This window comes from Pantherophis guttatus, chromosome 10 (genome assembly GCF_059756535.1).
Source record: "Pantherophis guttatus breed Tessera chromosome 10, ASM5975653v1, whole genome shotgun sequence".
Lineage (NCBI taxonomy): Eukaryota > Metazoa > Chordata > Lepidosauria > Squamata > Colubridae > Pantherophis > Pantherophis guttatus.
The window spans coordinates 2841716-2862817 of record NC_142072.1 but is presented as its reverse complement, the minus strand read 5'-3'; the positions used below and the strand labels follow the sequence as shown (position 1 = coordinate 2862817).

Genomic DNA, 21102 nt, shown 5'->3' with positions numbered 1-21102 from the left:
TGCAATTTGTGGAGATCCACTGAGATTCTCTGGAATTTAAACGATGCCCCGGAGTCTTATTGCCATGTTAATATGGGGGGAATATATATATATATATATATATTTTTTTTTTAAATCTGTTCGCCGTTCCATGGGTATTTGGGCCGGAAGAAGGCATTCCGCAGCATTTAAAGATATGGTTTAATTTACTCTTAGGTTTGGCTGGAAATCACCAAATCACCCCTTTGGGGGCACAAATCAGATATCCTTGCCAATTAATCCCATTTGGGGAGGGGGTCTTCTCCTCCAGAGAGCCAGCTCTTCTTCCTTTTCAACCCCTTCGGAGCTTGAAAGCGTTCCCCGTCTTGTCTAATTCCATGTGACACCCATGACCGAAAAACTCTACCTCCAGAATAGGCGGTTTCTATGGCTTTAATTGGGGACATTTCTTCCTTAATTCGCTTTAATTAGACAAATTGGCCGTGGCCTCCAGCAATGGCAGAGAGGCCCTCACGGTGGAAGTCGGGAGGTTAATAGCAGCTAAAAATAGCTCCTGGATAAGGGCCCCCGAGTTGCAACGGGGAGCAAGTGACATTCCTTCCTACTAAGAGGTGGAAGGTGGGTGGCTGGTGAGGTTCCGGAGGGCACGTTGTGTTTGAACTCGATGCTCCTGATTTGGTCGGCTGCCCAAGTAAACAGGCCATCTTCTCAAAACGTTTAGCGGAACGTCTGGCCAAAGTTGGACCTGAATTTTTTGAACATCCAGGGAGGATTGCGTAGAGTTTCCTCCTACAGGGTGTAGAACAAGAAGGCAGATGAGTAGCAGCTGTTCAAAGGTATCATCCAGGGGTGAAATCCAGCAGGTTCTGACAGGTTCTGGAGAACCGGGAGCGGAAATTTTGAGTAGTTCGGAGAACCGGCAAATACCACCTCTAGCTGGCCCCAGAGTGGGGTGGGAATGGGGATTTTGCAATATCCTTCCCCCAGGAGTGGGGTGGGAATGGGGATTTTGCAATATCCTTCCCCCAGGAGTGGGGTGGGAATGGGGATTTTGCAGTATCCTTCCCCTGCCATGCCCACCAAGCCACGCCCACCAAGCCACAGAACCGGTAGTAAAAAAATTTGAATTCCACCACTGGTATCATCTCAAGTAAAAGAAGGAAGGAAAGAAGGAGAGAGGAAAAGAGAAGAGGAGAAAAGAGAAGGGAAGGGAAGAGGGAGGGAAGGAGGAAAGAAGAGGAGAGGAGAGAGGAGGGAGGGAGGGAGGGAGGGAGGAAGGAAGGAAGGAAGGAACAGAGAGATTGAATACCAGAGCATCTTTCTCCTAGTGCCGTGATGGCAAACCTATGGCACGCGTGCCTGAAGTGAAACACGGAGCCATATCGCCCGGCACGAGCGACATCGCCTGTTCCTCTTCCGGGGTTCTGGCACACATGCATGCGTGACAATCAGCTGGCCTTTTTGCATGTGGCAGTGCCATAAACTAGAAGAACTAGTCTTCCATTTTCCTGCGTGAACATGCGTGCCGGCCAGCTGTCGCGTGCACATGCGCACCAGAAACCCGGAAGAGTAGCTGGCTGAAACCGGAAGTTCTTTTTCGGGTACGCGCATATGCCCTGGGCAGCTCCTCTTCCGGGTCGCGGCCCAGACGCGCACTCAATGCCGAAAAGGTTTGCCATTGATTGTTATATTCCGAAGAAGCCCACTTTGTAAACCATACAACAGTGTTTTTCCAGGTATAGCTTGAAGATGGGTGCCTAGCGGACTGGGGGATTCTGGGAGTTGAAGTCCACAAGTCTTAAAAGTGGCCAAGGTTGAGAAGTCCCGAGCAATGGGACAGAAGGGAGACAAAGCTCTATTTTATCTCTGCCTTCCTTCGAGAGCTCATATTTGTCTGAAAAGGAGGCCACCAGGTGCTATCATCGGCCCAGCGGAAGGGCTCCTCTTCCCAGTCGCCACTACCCCCCCCCCTTATCTTTGCAAGAGCCGCGATGGATTAAGAAGCGGGACAAAGAGCCAACGCTTCAAAGCATCTCCTGAATAGAAAGGCGTCTCTCTGTCCCAGAGGGTCTCCGGGCACCGCGGCACCGTTATCATCCTGGTTGAGATGCAGCACTGCCGCCCAGTGATAAAATACACACGCACAGGTCCCCAGAGCCGGAGGTCGTTGCAGAGATCGTGTGGACAAGAGGCCAGCTGGCTTTGGATACAAAAGGGGCCGCTTCACCCTGGGAGCAAAGAAGGCGCTTGCAAGACTGTGCCAAGCAAGCCGACTGTGAGGGATTATTTGCAGGACCCTGGACAGCTCCTGCCGGCCTGGGATGGAGGGGTTGGGAAGTTTACAGAACCAGATTCAGTCGTCTTCTTCTTCTTCTTCTTCTTCTTCTTTTCTTCTTCTTCTTCTTCTTCTTCTTCTTCTTCTTCTTCTTCTTCTTCTTCTTCTTCTCCTTCTCCTTCTCTTCTCCTTCTCCTCCTCCTCCTTCTTCTTCTGCTTCTGCTTCTTCTTCACCTTTTTCTTCTTCTTTCTTCATTCTTCATTATCTTTTTCTCTCTCTTCTTCTTCTGCCATATCCGTTGGCGGTCCTATTTTTATCAACATGCAAAAGGACTGCTGAGTTTTGTCCAAACCGGTCCCTTAGATTTTGAAGCCACAATGTTCTTCTGCCTGGACCTGGTTGGCCTTCAATTTTTCCTTGGAGGATTGAGTGAGGGATGCCGTATTTTTCCGGGTGGCGCATCTCATGTCTGAAATATTCTAACTTTCGCTTTTTCATGGTTTCGATGATTTTCCCTGGCTTTCCCAGGCAAGCTTATCCCCTCCTCGTTTCAGCCTTGCAGGGATGCAAAGGGGGTTCAGGGTAGGGTGGTCCAACTGGAATCTCTGCTCTCCTCTCCACCTCACCCGTATTTTCTCCTCTGCCTTCAAGGGCTGGGAACGGGGTTACGGGCCACTGGGCTGCCCCGCCTTGCAAAAACTGGCTCTCCAGAGGTGTCATCCTAAGGCCCCGCTTGCAAAGGGTCAATTGCAAAGCAATGCACTTTTGTGTGTGTGTTTGTGGGGTGCTCAGCCGTCCTGGAATTACTGCTCCCTCCCGGAGGGGCTCCTTCTGTCTCAAGAGATGCGGAGCGGAGTCCGTGCAGGGCATGGGGGTGGGGGTCCCGCTATCCGAGCGGTTAAAGTAGCTTCCCCATTCTTGCTTGGTCCCCAAGTCTTGACCGAGCCTGGAGGAGACACTCCTCGGAGGTGCCACAAGAGGTCACTATCGAGAAAGGGTTGCTCCAGAGACGGAAGTACAGCAACACAGACATACACATATTATCCTGCAGACTATAGAGATAAAAAAAATATAGAGTTGCACGCTCAGTTGCTTTAGAGTTGCATGCTCAGTTGCTTTCTATTCCTTTTCTCAGGATCACTCAAACTCCCAGAATTCCCCAGGCAGCATGCTTTAAGATGGTTGGACTTCGACTCCCAGAATTCCCCAGGCAGCAGGCTTTAAGATGGCTGGGGGTTTGAAGTCCAGATATCTTAAAAGATATTAAAAGATTTCCAGAGCTTGAAGTCCACATATCTTAAAAGTTTCTGAGGCTGAGAAATGTTGTTCTACGTTTAATATCTTGCTGCTACCTTGTAGTTTCTGTTCCTAAAGAGGGCAATGGGATATGTTGGTGTCTGCAGAGAAGTTCCACCAGTGCCGAGCCAAAAAATTAAAATATTTTCCACCCATGTAGTGTCACAGTCTGGAACGTGTTCCTAATCCGGAGCCCTTTCTGAAGCAGGGGGGTTTCCTGGAATGACTGGCAGTGCCCAAAATGACCAAATTAAGAAGAAAGCATCCAGATGACAACAAATAACTTGCATGCACCCAAATATTTATTAAAACAAAACCAAGTCAGGAACTATGAACAGAAAAACCGGAAACATGCCACCCCTGCCTGTAAGGATTTTTATTTCCTCTCATCGCCCGCGGGGTTTTTTTTTAATGGTTACCCCCTTGTTTAATTTAACCCTGTAACAGTTCCCAGCATCGAGACACAGAACTGCAGCAGCTGAGAGAGAATCGGGGGGGTAAAGAAGTGCAATTTTTAGAAAACAGAAGAGGTGGAAAATTGGTAGTGTAATAGCAATAAAATACCAAAGCCAAGTCATGTTTGTAAGCTGCCTGGAGTCGCCTCGACGTGAGACAGGTGGCAAACGAATCAAATAAATTAAATTAAATTAAATTAAACTCAAGATCTGTTCCTGACTGATCCCTCCACCCTCAATGAAAAAGATACTTCGGCTGCATTTCAGGAGGGTTTCCATGGCTGTGATAGTTGCCTACTTTTGGTGTGTCAATTGATCTTGATAGGTGTGGTACTGGCCATAGATCAGGGGTCTCCAACCTTGGGCACTTTAAGACTTGTGGACTTCAACTCCCAGAATTCCTCAGCCAGCAAAGCTGAGGAATTCTGGGAGTTGAAGTCCACAAGTCTTAAAGTGCCCAAGGTTGGAGACCCCTGCCATAGATGACTTTGGAATCTTTTGCAAGACTTGCAACCAAATAATAATTTGCTCACGGACAAAAGGTATATATAAATATATACCTGCAGCCTCGCAGCGCAACCTTGTTCCCAAAATCAGACAGCTGGTGCTTAAAAGTTTCCTCCCCATTGCCGAAACCCTCCATCTTGAGAAACGATGATAAAGGAGCCGCTCTTTCTCGGACAATTACCAGAGACATAAGATGACAGACCCAGGCACCAGAAAACCTCACAGTCTGATGAATCTGGCAAGCCACGGAAAGCTCTAGTGTGCCCCATGGTGTTGTGGCATTCTTTTGGAGTGAGACTGAGTAAATTGGAGAGTGGCAGGGTCCCCGGAACTGATGTCGGAAGGCAGTTGCTGAAGGGATCCTTGACTGGTGAAGGAAGAGGAGAAGGTGAGGCTGGATTCTGGTAAGAAAAAGACACGGGGAAAAGACACGAGAGTTAAGAATTCAGTAATAGGGACAGTAACAGAATGGGAAGGGATCTTGGAGGTCATCTAGTCCAGTGTTTCTCAACCTTGGAAGCTTGAAGATGGGTGGACTTCAACTCCCAGAATCCCCCAGCCTGGGGGATTCTGGGAGTTGAAGTCCACCCATCTTCAAGCTTCCAAGGTTGAGAAACACTGATCTAGTCCAACTCACACACTGCTCACGCACAGACGAAAAGGAAACATGCCGGCTGTTTGGGGAATGGCGTCAATCTGGCCACGCTCACCCAGTTGGCCACCCCTATCCTCCACTCCCACCCCGTGGTCAACCACAGCCCTGATGTGGTCCTCAAATGAAATTGAGTTTGACACCCCTCGACTAAGCAGTCATGTGGCAAAGAAGCAGATGCAGTTTTTACTTCTTGACCCCGCTAGGAGTCCCTGAGCAAGATGCCAAGGGTTCCAAGGAAGCAGAGGTGACTCTGGAGACAAAGGTCCCACCTTCTCAAAGGTCCCTGGTTGGGCAAATCTGCCATACGTAGCCTCAGGCTCAAAACCGCTTTTTAGTTTGCCATAGGTTTGGGCGAAATGTCAAGGAAGCAGTCCCAAGAGGCCAGTGGTTGGAAACTCACCTGCCCGAAATGCCATAGTTTCCTCCATTTTCTTTACCAACTTCTTCCAGTATTCTTTAACCTGAGGGGCCACTGCGTCAACGAAGATATACAGGACGACCAGTCCGATGACGACAGCCATTGAAATCTGAGAGAAGGAAAGAGGAGAGAAAGAAGGGTGGGTTGAGCAGCCCCGTTGCCATGGTCTTCGTATCCTGTTGGCCCAGGAATGCTCAGCCTTCGTTTTAGTTAGGGTGGGGAGAATAATTTGGGGGAGGCGGACGACACCCCAACCTCCCACCAGGTGAGATCCGGGCAGGCCGTTTTTGGTCTTCTGAAAGGGCTTGAAAACCTAGCTCTGCCAACTGGCTTCAACAGGAGTGTGTCATTCTGAAGACGGTTAATGGCTTAAGACAATGTTTGCCATCTCAAAGTTGGCAACTTGAAGATGTGTGGACTTCAACTCCCAGAATCCGCCCAGTCAGAAATGCCTGCATGGGAATTCTGGGAGTTGAAGTCTGCACGTCTTCAATTTGTTAAGACTGAGAAAACACCGGACCACGATAAGATCCCACGTCCTTTTCATGTGCACCTTGCTTCCTTCCTCCCTATTGAAACAATTTTCACGCCGATTTTAAGGGTTTATCTTATTTTTTTATGATTGTAAGCCGCCTATAGAGTCGCCTTCAGGCGAAAACAGTGGCATATCGGTTTTATGGAGAAAGAAATGGCATTTTGATGAACACGGGCTATCACAAAAACAAAAACAACAAAAAAAAGATCCTGCCCTTTGAACCGGGGGTTACCGAAGTAGCCTTGAATACGGTTCTGCCATAACGGTTGGGAGCCACCCAGAGTTTCATAGAAGATGGGTGGCCATGTAGATGTTTTGAATGAATGAATGAATGAATGAGCACTTTTCTGAGTTAATTTCCCCTGAAGTATTTCCCCCCAGATGTCCACCTTGAGATGATGCGTCATCTCTTTGCATTTGTCTTTAAGAATGTGGGAGGTTGACCTGCTTGGTTTATGCCGTGTCGGACGCAAAGGATCCACATCGTTCATTAATTAAGTTGTAGTTGGAAGATTTCATGCTCGAGCCCGAACAACAAGAATCTAGTCAACTGAAGATCAATACTAATACTAAATTGGAGCCGGATAAGGCTCTGTGGAATTCAAGAGGGGTTGGAAGTGGCAATCTAATGATTCTAAGCTGCTGCTGAGCTTAACTCTGCCTCCCAGCTCTACCTGGGAATGCCCACCCCCCCACCCACCCCCAAAAAAATTTGGGTTTCTGAGGGCGACGTTGGCCTGGAAAAGCCAGGAATGAATTTATGACCACTGGTAGGTATGTCAGTAGATCCTCCTGTCACTAAACCAGTGTCTTTTTTGGTAGGACAACAAAGCACTTAGCCTCCCAATCCCAGAGGGGAACAACCGGGGTGGGGGTGGGGTGTCTCTGGGGCTGAGGACACACAACACTTGTCAAGAGTCTCCTTGCTGAGTTCGCTGGCTCTTCGCCTTCCATTTACACGTGGACTATGCTTCCCAACAGGGTTGCCCTTCACACTACCCCTGAACCAGTGGTGGGTTGCCCCCGGTTCGCACCGGTTCTATAGAACCGGTAGTAAAACCAGCGGGAGGCTCCGCCCACTGACCCCGATGTCATCAGGCATGCACAGAAAAGTGCGCACGTGTGCAGAAGAGCGCGCGCGGCCCCGTTGCGAACTGGTAGTAAAGGTATTTAGAACCCACCCCTGCCCTGAACCTGACCGAAGCCATCTTGGAGCTTCAGTGTGGCCACACTGGAGCTGAGGGATAGGGAGGGGGGATTTCAGATAGCTGGGACTTTGTAGCCAAAATAGAATACTTTCTCTTGGGAACCAAGGACATTCTCACACCTGGTCAGAGGAAGGAGGAGTGAGGTCACCGGGCAACCAGACGGAGTGGTGATTGGACCATGTGACTGATTGTTTTGAGAAAATGAAAAAACGTTTATTTTTAATCAGGTGAAAACCGTGGGAACCTTCAGAGTCATTTTTCACCAGATCTGTGCCAATATGATATATCCAATAAAGCTATTCTTTGAGGAATCTACCTGCTTCGGAGTTTCGCTTGCTATGGGTGGATTACTTGGAACCCTGACACCTTTGTCTTTGTCTTTGTCTTTGTCTTATATTAGATTTATATACCGCCCTATTCCCGAAGGACTCAGGGCGGTGAACAGGCACAAAATAAAATACATAAATATAAAAGTTAAAAGATATAATTAAAACCAGATTAAATAATTTAGTCCAAGACAATTAAAAAATCCCAATAATTTAAAACAAATTAAAATTTCGATGTAAAAGAATTTTAAAACAGGGGAGAAAATTAGGCCAGGCCGGCTTGCTGGAATAGAAGAATCTTAAGAGCACGGCGGAAAGTGCGTAGATCCGGGATCCTCCGTATCTCTGGGGGGGAGCTCGTTCCAGATAGTGGGTGCCCCCACAGAGAAGGCCCTCCCCCTGGGGGCCGCCAGTCGACACTGTTTAGCTGACGGCACCCGGAGGAGCCCCTCTCTATGAGAATGTACTGGCCGGTGGGAGGCTGCTTGTGGTAGTAGGCGGTCCCGTAAATCAAAGCCCAGCTATCTTACCTTCATTATGTGCAGGGCTCGGGTGGGGCTGAGGCGCAGGCCGTGGATGTGAACGATGAACTCCAAGGCATAGTCGCAGTAGGTGGTTTGGTCGACCCCCCTATGGAAGCAGACAAGAAGAGAGAGAGGTGGGCCACCTCTGGTTCGAATCTCTCCAAGGCTCAAGGTTGACTCAGCCTTCCATCCTTTCTAAGGTAGGTGAAATGAGGACCCAGTTTGTGGGGGCAATAAGCTGACTTTGTATAAAATATACAAAAGAATGAAGCCTATTGCTTAACGCATTGTAAGCCGCCCTGAGTCTCCGGAGAAGGGCGGCATATAAATCAAATTAAAAAAAAAAAAATCACAAGTACCTGTTGGAGACTTTTATCACAAAGTAATAATTGGGAGTGGCCATACTTTGGGGGACGATATCGTAACACGGAGAATTTTTCTGACAAATCCACCTGAAGGGAAAAAGAGAATTTCTGCCAGGCAAGATCCTACAATGGGATGCTTCATATCTCTGGGTGGAATCCTGTTTTTTTTTAAAAAAAATTAAAGATTGGGTTTGGGTGGTGTACAGTACAATCCATTAAGGGGAGTTAAAAAGGAACTCTGTGCTGAAGGAATCCTGAATGAAAACAAGGCAGGGTTCACACCAGTGGTGAAATCTGCCCGGTTCTATCCGGCTCGCCGAACTGGTAGCACCGGCGGCAGGAGGCTCCGCCCACCCGCTGGGATCTCATTACGTCCCGTTTTTTTACCCTCTGCGCATGTGGTGAAGGCTCTGCACATACGCAGAAGAGGCGCACATGCATATAGCACGCACACGCATAGCACGCTCCCGCTCCCGAACCGGTAGCGAAGGTAAGTAGATTTCACCGCTGGTTCACACAAAGCTCTAAGTTGCAAAGCATGGCACTCTGTGTGAGCTAAACCCCTTTCATTTATTCTACCAACCCAATTGTAAAAGCTTCAATTAGAGAGAACCCAACCTGTGGGGCGCCCTTGAAACTCTCAGAGCTTGGTGGTGTTCTTGCAGACGTTTCATTACCCCACTAGGTAACATCATCAGTGCTAGAAGGGAGTGGGGGTTTGCTCTCTCTCTTTATATACAAACGGCTTTCCTTGCCAATGTTGTGGGAGTGTGGTTTTCTCTTTGTTAATTCCTTGAGTAGGGAATTATTTAATTGGGGAACTTCTGAATTAGGAAACTAGCTGTGGGGTCCGTGGTGCTCTCTGGGCTTGGTTGTTTTCTTGCAGACATTTATTTATTTATTTATTTATTTATTTATTTATTTATTATCGGACTTATATGCCGCCCTTTCTCCACAAGGACTCAGGGCGGCACACAACAATAAACAACAACAAGTCCAATTAAAATTCAACAATAAAAACTAAAATTCCCATTAAAACCCCGTTCAGTCCAGGCCAGCTTGGCGAAACAGCCATGTTTTAAGGTCACGGCAGAAGGAGCGAAGGTCGGGTGGGGGGGGCTACCCGGAGCCAACTAGGAAACATTATCAGGGCTAGAAAGGTGTGGGATTTGCTCTGTTTATAAACAGTGGGTTGCCCTGTCAGTGTCGGTGGGAGTGGTCTTGGGGAATTCCCTGATTAGGCTGTTGTTTAGAGTTTGATTCAATTTTTTGTCTGAGTTGGTAGCTTCTTGATTGGGGTATTGTTATTCAAGGTTGACTCAGCCTTCCATCCTTCCAAAAAGGTGGGTAAAATGAGGACCCAGATTGTTGAGGGCAATAGGATGACTCTGTAAACCTCTTAGAGAGGGGCTGGAAAGCACTGTGAAGCGGTATATAAGGTGTAGGAAGTTAGCACCCACCCCTTTCCTGGAAGAGTGAAATATTTTAGGAAATATGAAAAAGGCAGAATATTATATTTCCCTGGATGAGAAATATGAGAAGCATATTTTACAGACAAAGCAGCTCCCACCTTCCTGCCCCCCACCCTTTGTCAATGGGCCATTAAGGCCTGGGCCAGTCTATTCTACGTAACAAAGATCTGCCTCCTTCAGGCAGAGCCATAGTAGGAATTGCCAAAGATCCAACAAAGATAGGATTAGCCCTCTACACAATAGCAGCAGAAACTCACATGTGACCTGGGAAGCACATGTGACCATCAGCCAGCAAGGCCCCCACCCCCTGGGAGTCTGACAACCAATCAGGATACTCTTTTGGGGCCCCAAGAAATGCAGAGCCAGAGACAGCATAAAAACCCGAGGATTTACTGTATCTGCCCTTTTCTGTTCAGGAACTCAAGCCATGTGATCCTGTCCACCATTAAACCATCTTTCCAAGCAGTCTCCATGTTTCCAGTGTCTGTTTTCCCCACTTGGAGCAGAACCTAGAAGGATGTTTCTTCCAACAATGGCTATTGCTCTTCCTTTTCCCCCTCCCTCCCTCCCTCCCTTCCTAACTTCTTTCCTTCCTCCCTCCCTCCCTTCCATGGTGTGCAGTAGTTAGAATGCAGCATTGCAGGCTAACTTTTACCCACTGCCAGGAGTTTGATCTTGACTGGCTCAGGGTCGACTCATCCTTCCATCCTTCCAAGGTCGGTAAAATGAGGACCCAGATTGTGGTGGAGGCAAGAGGCTGACTCTGTAAACCGCTTAGAAAGGGCTGTAAAGCGGTATATAAATCAAACTCTAAGTGCTGTTGCTATTGTTTCCTATTTGGTTGTTGGTCTATATCCAAGCCTCTTTCACTGGAGGTGAGAATTTGAAGACTGTACAAACCCAAACAGACAAAAGCGTATCTTTCACAGTCGAGCTTACACAATTCCAGAGTTGCTTTCAGAGAGGACCGGGAATCCTTCCTCGTTGGTTTCATCAATTTCTATGTCGGCTCTCGCCCATATCAAAGCTGACGAATTACTAGGGAAGCCGAAGACAGATCAAAGACAAAGTTGGGCTTTGCAAAGGTCCACATCAGAAATCCACCGCCCCTTCCCCCCCCCCAACCCTCACCCGTTTTTTGCAGCAGATCCTCCACTCCTGACTGCCACGCGCTCTATAGGGGGCTACCCTAGAAGACTATTCGGAAGCTGCAGCCAGGGCAGAACACACAGTTCTCCCTCTCTCTCTCTCTCTCTCTCTCTCTCTCTGTGTGTGTCCAAATTCAATTCAGACTGGGTCTACGGAGCAGCCTGCTGAAAAGTCACCTGACAGTGTTGTACATTACGATCTCTTCCTGAGTGAAGTATCGGATGTTGCTCTTAGAAAAGGCACCTCCGCCAATGATGCTAAAGAGGTAGCTGTCAAGAGAACAAGGAAGACGGAAGATTCAGATTCAGAATAGAGCTGGGAGGGACCCTGGAGGTCTTCTAGTCCAACCCCCTGGCTCAAATAGGAAACCCTGTTGTCTCGTTCCAGACAAATGGCTGTCCAGTCTCTTCTTAAAAACATCCGGTGATGAAGCACCCACAACTTCTGAAGGCTAATTCTTCTCACTGATTAATTAATTGTTCTGTGATGTAACAATCACATTTATTTTAATTTATTTATTTATTTATTGATTGATTGATTGATTGATTGATTGATTGATTGCAATTTATATGCCGCCCTTCTCCCGAAGGACTCAGGGCGGCTTACAAGATAAAAAAATTCAACAATATGAATTAAATATAAGTTAAAATCCAATTAAAATTAATTAAAATTATTACAATGTAAAACCCCCTCAACGGGTCAGTCCATTTGATGAAAAAGCCACGTCTTCAACAACATCATTGTTACTTCAGCCAATTTACACAATTCCCCCCTCCCCCTTTGGTTAAATATGATTTGCACAGCTTGTCAGGTTCCGATGTCATCTCAAATAAATTGCATTCCCAAACAGTTAATCTTTGCTGAAATCTTCCATTTATTGAGTACGACAATCTGGCCCCGACTTCGTCGCAGCCGATACTAACCCTCTGACCCCAAACCCTTCCCTTTCCGTTCCCCAATTCTCAGCGTCTCATTGGCCATCTTCCAAGTCAGTCTCCCCAGCTCCTGACTTCAACCCACAGGAATGTCCCCCCTCCCATCCCATCTCCTAGGGGATATTATCTACAGAGAAAATAAGTAGGTGAAAAGTCAAGCCTCGTCTTCTCCTCTTTATGGCAGCATTAGAATGGTGACACAGCTGAGATGAAACCACACCTCTCTTTTTGGGTCTTCTCCCCCCACCCCCCCACCCCACAGGTTTTAGATAGCAGGAACTGAAAAGCCACCGATTGCCAAAGCAGATTCTCTAAAGATTGCTCAACCTCAGCAATGTGAACATGTATGGACTTCAACTCCCAGAATTCCCCAGCCAGCTCTGGGCAATGATTCATTATCAGGCTGATCAAAGCTGCCACCACTCCTCCCTCTCTCTCTCTCTCTCTCTCTCTCTCTCTCTCTCTCTCTCTCTCTCTCTCACACACACACACACACACACACACACACACACACACACACACACACAGAGGGGCAGGGAGAAGGGGGGGGGGGAAGAGAGAGAGCGAGAGCCAGCCTTCTGATGCTGATGTAGGCGCTTCCTTCAACCAGTCTTCTTCCTCTTCTACCTCTTATTGCCCAGACTCCAAAGGCAATGCTCCATTCTCCACCCCAACCCCAGTTCCCAACTCTACAAGGCCATGGAGACCTGTCCCCACCACTCTTACCTGCCATGGAATCGTCCTGAGTCTCCAGTCACCATGTCTTGGATCAAGAAGAATGGGTAGAACACTGCAAAGGAAAACAAACAAACAAACTTGCTCCAAGTTCCCAAACTGGAGTAGATGGGAACACGGCAGGGGTTGCGCTGGGGTTCCCGGCCTGTCTCTCGAAAGGTTTCCAGCGTGTGATTGGTTCAAATCCAACACCAATCCTTGAAGCTGGCTCTAGAGGAACTGGATTCACATGTTGGTTTGTTTTTTGCATTCGTGCTTTCTGAGTAACTCAGGATTAGGCACAGGGCAACTTTAAACATACATGCATAGATGAACACAGAGAGGCTTTGTCCTAACTATGTTGGCCTCTAACCTGGATTCCCTGAATGATGGTAGATTCCAGGAATGGGATGGAAACATGGTTGTCTCTATTACTGGCAATAATGAAAATGATGATAACAAAGCAAAAGAGAAGAAGAGGAGGAGGAAGAGGAGGAGGAGATGGAAGAGGAAGACTGTGGGGTCCTTGGTGATCTCTGAGCTTTGTAGTTTTCCTGCAGATGTTTCATGACCCAACTAGGGAACATCATCAGTGCTACAGGCAGTGGTGGGATTCAGCCCGTTCGCACCACTTCGGGAGAACCGGTTGTTAACTTTCTGAGCAGTTTGGCAAACTGGTTGTTGGAAGAAATCATTAAGGCAGAGAACCGGTTGTTAAATTACTTGACTCCCACCACTGACTACAGGGGAATAGGGTTTGCAGTGAGGAGGAGGAGGAGGGAGGAGGAGGAGAGAAGGAAAAGGAAAAGGAAAGAGAAGGGGGGAAGAGGAGGAGGACGAGGAGGAGAAGGAAGAGGAAGACTGTGGTGATCTCTGAGCTTGTAGTTTTCCTGCAGATATTTCATGACCCAACTAGGGAACATTATCAGTGCTAGAAGGGAGTTGGGTTTGTGAAGAGGAGGAGTTGGGGGGGGGAAGGGAGGAGATGCAAAGCCACTTACCATCGCTGAAGAAAAAACAGGGCATTTCTGGATCTGGCTCAACACAGTCAAAGTAGCGCTTGTTCTTCTCCGTGGTGTAATTCTTCGTATGAGTGATGTCAAACGCCAATCTCTTGCCTGGGGGGCATCCAATATGAATCCTCAATGTATCAGTACCCTGGGGGAGTGGAGGGGGGGGAAGAAAGTGGGTGAGCTATGAATTTATAAATTCCTTCTCTTTCACATTGAGGTATAACACACCCGTTTTTTAAAAATCCAATTTCCCGCCAAAAGAAATGGCAGCAAAAAATCAACCAAAATCAAAGGGGCCTTTTCCTCCTTTCAAAGCCAAGGCTCAAGGCTAGGAAAAGAGAGGAACATTTTTTTAAAAAAAAAACCCACAAAAAACATTCCTTCCCTATCACAATTTTGGTAACCGTGGGATCGTGTGATGTTGCGATAGTGGTAAATGCGAGGCCCAGTCATAAGTCGCTGGTTTTGGTACTTTTTAACTATGAACTGCCTCTAGACGAAGTCAAGAACTCTCTCTATGCAATTTTCCTTACAGCTGTGCATTTTTTAGGCATGACTTTTGAAAAGTCATAGCTACCTCTCTGTAGATGACATATCTATCCATGTACAGAACCCATTTTACAGATGTTCCTAGGTAGTGGGTAAAAATCTATATATATAAAAGCGAAATAACCACTCACACATCGTCACAAAATCTCCAGAACTATAAAGCCTATAAACTTGAAATTTGCTACGTATGTTCCTCTTGGCTTCTAGGTGCTCACTAAGAAAGGATTTTTTGAAATGACCATCAGAGCATTAGTATTTCCTATATTATTATTAACACGCTCTGAGGCTAAGGAGTTCTACTCCCCCTCCCCACCTGAAAAGAAATCTGTTCCAAATGCAAAACACAAGCAGAGGAGAGGAGTTTCAGTTTCAGACAGCTGAAGAATTCTGGGAGTTGAAGTCCACAAGTCTTAAAGTTACCAAGGTTGGAGACCCCTTATATAGGGTATCCTGCTTGAGCAGAGGGTTGGACTAGAAAACCTCCAAGGTCTCTTCCAAGTCTATTATATTATTACTGTCAAGTTCCTCTATGACAGGGGTGTCTAAACTTGCCCACTTCAAACTCCAAGCTTTGCTGACTGGGAGGGAATTCTGGGAATTGAAGTCCACAAGTCTTAAAAGTTGCCAAGTTTGGCAGAAACCTGCTCTAACGGAAGAAATTCCAACTGGGAAGTCTTGAAGCTCTAATACCGTTTTGTTTTGTTTTTTACTAATTTTATTCTGTATTTTACACCACGCGTGTTGTTATCAATTGCTTCAATGTTCAGTGGTTTAAAATAAATCAGTCATTCTGTGCTATCTCCCTGCTGTTTGGCTGTTGTGGAAGGAAAAGAAAATGGAAAGAAATGGCCTTCTTAAGGGGAATTAACATTACCTTCAACCCTGGAGACAGGTTTTTATGGTGATAACAGGACAGTTCCGAATTGACCACCTGAGAAAAATGGACAAAAGCTTCATGGGTCTCTCAGAGGAAGGAAGTAGAAAGAACGGTTTCACCAGCTAATAAGTAAGACAGAACAGACACCTCTAAGAGCCGAGGTGGCGCAGTGGTTAGAGTGCAGTGCTGCAGGCTACTTCCGCTGACTACTAGCTGCAGTTTGGCAGTTCAAATCTCACCGGCTCAAGATTGACTCAGCCTTCCATCCTTCCAAGGTTGGTAAAATGTGGACCCAGATTGTTGGGGGCAAGAGGCTGACTTTGTAAACTGAGGGGTGTAAACCGAGGACTGTAAAAGCACTATGAAGCGGTATATACGTCTAAGGGCTATTGCTATGGCTCTTGGCCAGAGGTGAAAAGTAAACGACTAGAGATTTAAAGGGGCCAAGCTTGGTCCAGTGGTTGTGGCACTAGGTTAGAAGCTGGTGTGGTTGTGAGTTCTGGTTCCGCCTTAGGCATGAAAGCCAGCTGGGTGACTTTGGGCCAATCACCAGGAGACTGGGAGTTCTAGTCCCACTTTAGGCATGGAAGCCAGCTGGGTGGCTATGGGCCAATCACCAGGAGACTGGGAGTTCTAGTCCCACTTTAGGCATGGAAGCCAGCTGGGTGACTTTGGGCCAATCACCAGGAGACTGGGAGTTCTAGTCCCACTTTAAGCATGGAAGCCAGCTGGGTGACTTTGGGCCAATCACCAGGAGACTGGGAGTTCTAGTCCCACTTTAAGCATGGAAGCCAGCTGGGTGACTTTGGGCCAATCACCAGGAGACTGGGAGTTCTAGTCCCACTTTAGGCATGGAAGCCAGCTGGGTGGCTATGGGCCAATCACCAGGAGACTGGGAGTTCTAGTCCCACTTTAGGCATGGAAGCCAGCTGGGTGGCTATGGGCCAATCACCAGGAGACTGGGAGTTCTAGTCCCACTTTAGGCATGGAAGCCAGCTGGGTGACTTTGGGCCAATCACCAGGAGACTGGGAGTTCTAGTCCCACTTTAAGCATGGAAGCCAGCTGGGTGACTTTGGGCCAATCACCAGGAGACTGGGAGTTCTAGTCCCACTTTAAGCATGGAAGCCAGCTGGGTGACTTTGGGCCAATCACCAGGAGACTGGGAGTTCTAGTCCCACTTTAGGCATGGAAGCCAGCTGGGTGACTTTGGGCCAATCACCAGGAGACTGGGAGTTCTAGTCCCACTTTAGGCATGAAAGCCAGCTGGGTGACTCTGCCCCAATCACTAGGAGACTATGAGTTCTAGAGCTGCCTTAGGCATGAACACCAGCTGGGTGACTTTGGCCCAGTCACTTTTCCTCATCCCAACCCAGCTCCCAGGCTTGTTGCTATGGGGACAATGAGAGGAGGGAGGAGGACTAGGTATGTTCACCATCATGACTTCCTTATAAAGCGACAAAGGTGAGGCCAATTAATCAATCAATCAACTAACCTATATAGAGATCTATGGATTTCCAGAGCTGCTGATGAAGCCTCACCTTTATGCCAGCTGAGCTTCTCAGAAGGTTCTTCCCACTGAGTTGCTGCCTTGGGTAATTCCCATTGTCTCTAATGGTTATCTGTTGGGGGTGGGGAGAAGTCAGGTACATGTGAAAGTTGCCCAAGAGCGCAGTTCGCATATATACAGAGGCTGATTTTTTCCCCACCATTCTTGAACCAGCCTGACTGGGGAATTCTGGGAGTTGATGTCCACAGGCTTTAAAGTTACTTAAATTTATTTATTTATATTTATATTTATATTTATATTTATATTTATATTTATATTTATATTTATATACATATACATATACATATACATATACATATACATATACATATACATATACATATACATATACATATACATATACATATACATGCCGCCCTATCTCCGAGGACTCAGGACGGCTCACAACAGTAAAATGCATAATTCCTGTTAAAACGATACAGAATTAAAACCCAGTTTAAAACAGTTTAAAATTCATTAAAAAAAAAAAACCCATCAGTCCAGGCTACGGAACAACCAGGTCTTCAACTCACGAGCGGAGGTCGGGGGCCATCCGGAGCTCCAACAGAAGTTGGTTCCAAAGGGTGGGTGCGCCCACAGAGAAAGCTCTCCCCCTGGGGGTTGCCAGCCGACACTGTCTGGCCGACGGCACCCTGAGGAGGCCCTGTCTATGGGAACGCACCTATGGGCGATTGGGGATTGTCGCTGGCTGCAGGGGGTCAGACAGGTATCCCGGGCCTAGGCCATGAAGGGCTTTATAGGTGATAACCAGCACCTTGAACCTCACCCGAAGGGCAACCGGTAACCAATGCAAGCCGCGCAGGAGGGGCGTAACACGGGAGTGTCGGGACACTGCCATCACAACCCGCGCGGCCGCATTTTGCACCAGCTGAAGCCTTTGAGTGGTCTTCAAGGGCAGCCCTAGGTAGAGAGCGTTGCAGTAGTCAAGACGGGAGGTGACTAGCGCATGAGTAACAGTGCGTAGGGCATCTTGGTCCAAATAAAGCAGGCAGAGATAGAGACAGAGGCAGAGCCTGGGCCGTCCATCAGCCCTCAAATGGAGAGTCAACAGCCTCTAGACTGATGAGGAAGAGGAGGAACAGCTGGATCCAGTGCCTGACACACGGATGCGCAGAAGGCAGAGGAGAGGAGAACAGTGGAAATCTATGGGCCGGTCCTTGGGATGGAAGAGCCACTGCTGCTAGTGAAGCCCCACCCTAGCTCTGGGGATAAAAGGCAGGGGGCGGAAATGAATAGATGTGGCAGACAATTATTCAACTCCCTGCTGGATGGACTTGTTAGCCTGCAGTGAGAGAGAAACTTTTTGCCAGGGCTGCTGGCGGTCCTAATAAAGGAATCATTGATTTAACCTCAGAGGGTTTGTTGTGTTCGGGAAGCTGGGTCAGAACACAGTGCTAGTGCTAATCCTGCAAGGAAGAGGGGCATGTCCATACAATCAATTATTATCTGGGTCTTACCCGATAGAACACTGAGCCTCGGCTGATGAGTTCCTGCCTCTGCAGTTCTGCCTCGACATACTCGGGATGGGCCAGAGTAAGAGACACCCAGATGTAGTGGAGGGAATTTTCCTCGGCCGTTTCTCCCACTGTAGGCAAAAGAGCACAACGGCTGAGAATGGGTACACACACACACACACACACACACACACAGAGTTTGGGACACCGGCAAGCCGAGAGACCCCCTTCTCCCACTCAAATAAGCTGCCTTGGACGACACCAAAAGCAAAGGGAGATACAGAAATGGTCCCTTCTGTTCCAAAAACCATTCTGCCTCTAGACTGTGCAGGGAGGAGAAAGATACTGGCAATTCTCGCCTTACAACCATTCATTTTGTGACTGTTCACAGTCACAGTGAGCCGCAGTGGTTAGAGTGCAGTACTGCAGGCTACTTCTGTTAACTGCCGGCTGCCTGCAATTTGGCAGTTTGAATCTCACCAGGCTCAAGGTTGACTCAGCCTTCTGCCCTGCTGATGATGTGGGTAAAAGGCGGGGGGCAGGCCCAAAATTGTTGGGGGGGCAATATGCTGACTTTATAAACCGCTTCAAGAGAGCTGTAAAGCACTGTATATAAGCCTAAGTGCTATTGCTATTGCTACAACAGCACTGAAAAAAGGGACTTATGACGGGTGAAATCCAGCAGGTTCCGGAGAACCGGTAGCGGAAATTTTGAGTAGATCGGAGAACCGGCAAATACCACCTCTGGCTGGCCCCCGAGTGGGGTGGGAATGGAGATTTTGCAGTATTCTTCCCCTGCCACCCCCACCAAACCAGTAGTAAAAAAAAAAACTGAATTCCACCACTGACCTATGACCATTTTTCACACACCATTGCAGCATCCCCGTGGCCACGTGATTAAAATTCAGATGCTTGGCAACTGACTCATATTAATGACAGTTGCAGAGACACATTCACACACACACACACACACACAATTCCCCTACCCCAATTAACCAAGGTGAAGCTAACCAAGCTTTGCACAATCCATAAATTACAGATTAACAGAATTTTAAGGGACCTTGTAAGTCATCTAGTCCAACCCCCCACTCAAGCAGGAGACCCTACACCATTTCTGACAGAGGGCAGTCCAGTCTCTTCTTGCAAGCCTCCAATGATGAAGCTCCCACAACTTCCGAAGGCAACTTCTGTTCCACGGGTTGATCGCTCTCCCTGTCAGAAAATTTCTCCTTTATTTCCAAGTTGAATCTCTCCTTGATCAGTTTTCATCCATTATTCCTTGTCTGGCCTTCGGGTACTTTGGAAAATAGCTTGACCCCACCCCCCTCACTGTGGATCTAGCTCAGCAGTTAGTAGATCTAGCTAAGCAGCTAACAGATCTACTAAGCATAAATAAAAGTAATGAATTCAACATCACAGCAAGGTTAAAACACAGATTGCCTTCTTGGAACATACCAACTGTTATAGTAATTGTTTTTTAAATGTGACTTTTAATCTTGTTTTTAAGTCTTGTTAGCTGCCCAGAGTCATGAATTTGAGATGGGAATTCCTATAAACTGAATGAGGGAGGGACGGAGGGAGGGAGGGAAAGGAGGGAAGGGATGCTCCCCTAATCAGCCACCCTTCCTTACGGCTCTCTCTGGCTGTTCTGATGGTCAGGAACAGGTTAAAAGTGTAAGCTGTATTCTTGTCCAGATAGAGATTTCTGGGCAGATCGTTTTCTGGTATCAAGTTGTAAATTTTGGCATAGTTGGTCATGTCCACGAAGATACCTCCCAATGATTTCCAGTTGCTTGCCATGTAGTTAAAATATTCCTGGAGGGTGGGGAGGAAAAAAAAGGGGAGAGGGTGGGAGAGACCAAGTAAGTTCCAGAAGGGTTGATTTTATGCTTCACGTTTGACTTTCCGTTGCGTTCATGAAGCACATTTTATGGGAACGGGGCGAATTTAGCAGCCTCCCACGGCAACCCAACCCAACAACTGCACTTTTGTGGCCTGTTTGACTGTTTTTCCGTAATTTTGCCAGGCAGGCTTGGAAAGAGGATTAAGTAGTGAGAAGGCTGAGAAATGACACTTGGGGTTTTTTGGTTGTTTTCTCCTTACGGCCTCTTCTTTCTGGTTCTTCCACCAGCGCCAAGTGGGGTCATGGACGGGGTCTGCATAAGGCTGGGGAGACAAGATTACATGAAGAAATGAACCTCCAACTTATCACCTAAATATATATATATATTTATTTGTTTATTTGTTCAACTTGTATGCCGCCTTTCTCCGAAGACTCAAGGCGGCTTACAATGCATTTAAAAACCATATATAAAAACATTAAAAACAATTAAAACCCATTCACGCCATTCATGGCCGGATCTCGCCGGATCGCAAGAGCGAGATCAACGGCCCCAGGCCTGCCGGAAAAGCCAGGTCTTCACCGGTTTTCGGAAGGCCAATAGGGTGGGGATGGTCCTGACCGCAGGAGGTAACTGGTCCCAGAGAGCTGGGGCAGCCACGGAGAAGGCCCTCCCCCGCGGGCCCGCCAGCCGGCATTGTTTAGCTGATGGGACCCGGAGGAGACCGACTCTGTGGGATCTTACCGGTCGCTGGGAGCTATGGGGCAGAAGGCGGTCCCGAAGATAGCCTGGCCCTGAGCCATGTAGGGCTTTAAAGGTGATAACCAACACCTTGAATTGTGACCGGAGACCAATAGGGAGCCAGTGCAGCTCGCGGAGAATTGGTGTAATGTGGGTGTACCTAGGTGCACCCACGACGGCTCACGCGGCTGCGTTCTGGACCAACTGTAGTCTCCGAACACTCTTCAAGGGTAGCCCCATGTAGA

At 47.7% G+C, this 21102-nt stretch overlaps 1 protein-coding gene across 1 annotated transcript in view; it reads right to left on the bottom strand.

Annotated features, from left to right (window-relative positions):
• Positions 1-3835: 3835 nt before the first annotated feature.
• CATSPERG (catsper channel auxiliary subunit gamma) overlaps positions 3836-21102 on the bottom strand; it is a 46997-nt gene continuing 29730 nt past the window's right edge. The window contains exons 18-30 of the mRNA XM_060693812.2: positions 20379-20441; positions 19907-20090; positions 18279-18406; positions 16793-16873; positions 15251-15307; positions 13816-13972; positions 12827-12890; positions 11342-11434; positions 10956-11054; positions 8539-8631; positions 8186-8285; positions 5569-5695; positions 3836-4914 (exon numbers count right to left, since the gene is read on the bottom strand). Coding sequence (XP_060549795.2) covers positions 4769-4914; positions 5569-5695; positions 8186-8285; positions 8539-8631; positions 10956-11054; positions 11342-11434; positions 12827-12890; positions 13816-13972; positions 15251-15307; positions 16793-16873; positions 18279-18406; positions 19907-20090; positions 20379-20441 — 1392 coding nt within the window. The 3' untranslated portion in view covers positions 3836-4768. The remainder of the gene's footprint in view (positions 4915-5568; positions 5696-8185; positions 8286-8538; positions 8632-10955; positions 11055-11341; positions 11435-12826; positions 12891-13815; positions 13973-15250; positions 15308-16792; positions 16874-18278; positions 18407-19906; positions 20091-20378; positions 20442-21102) is intronic.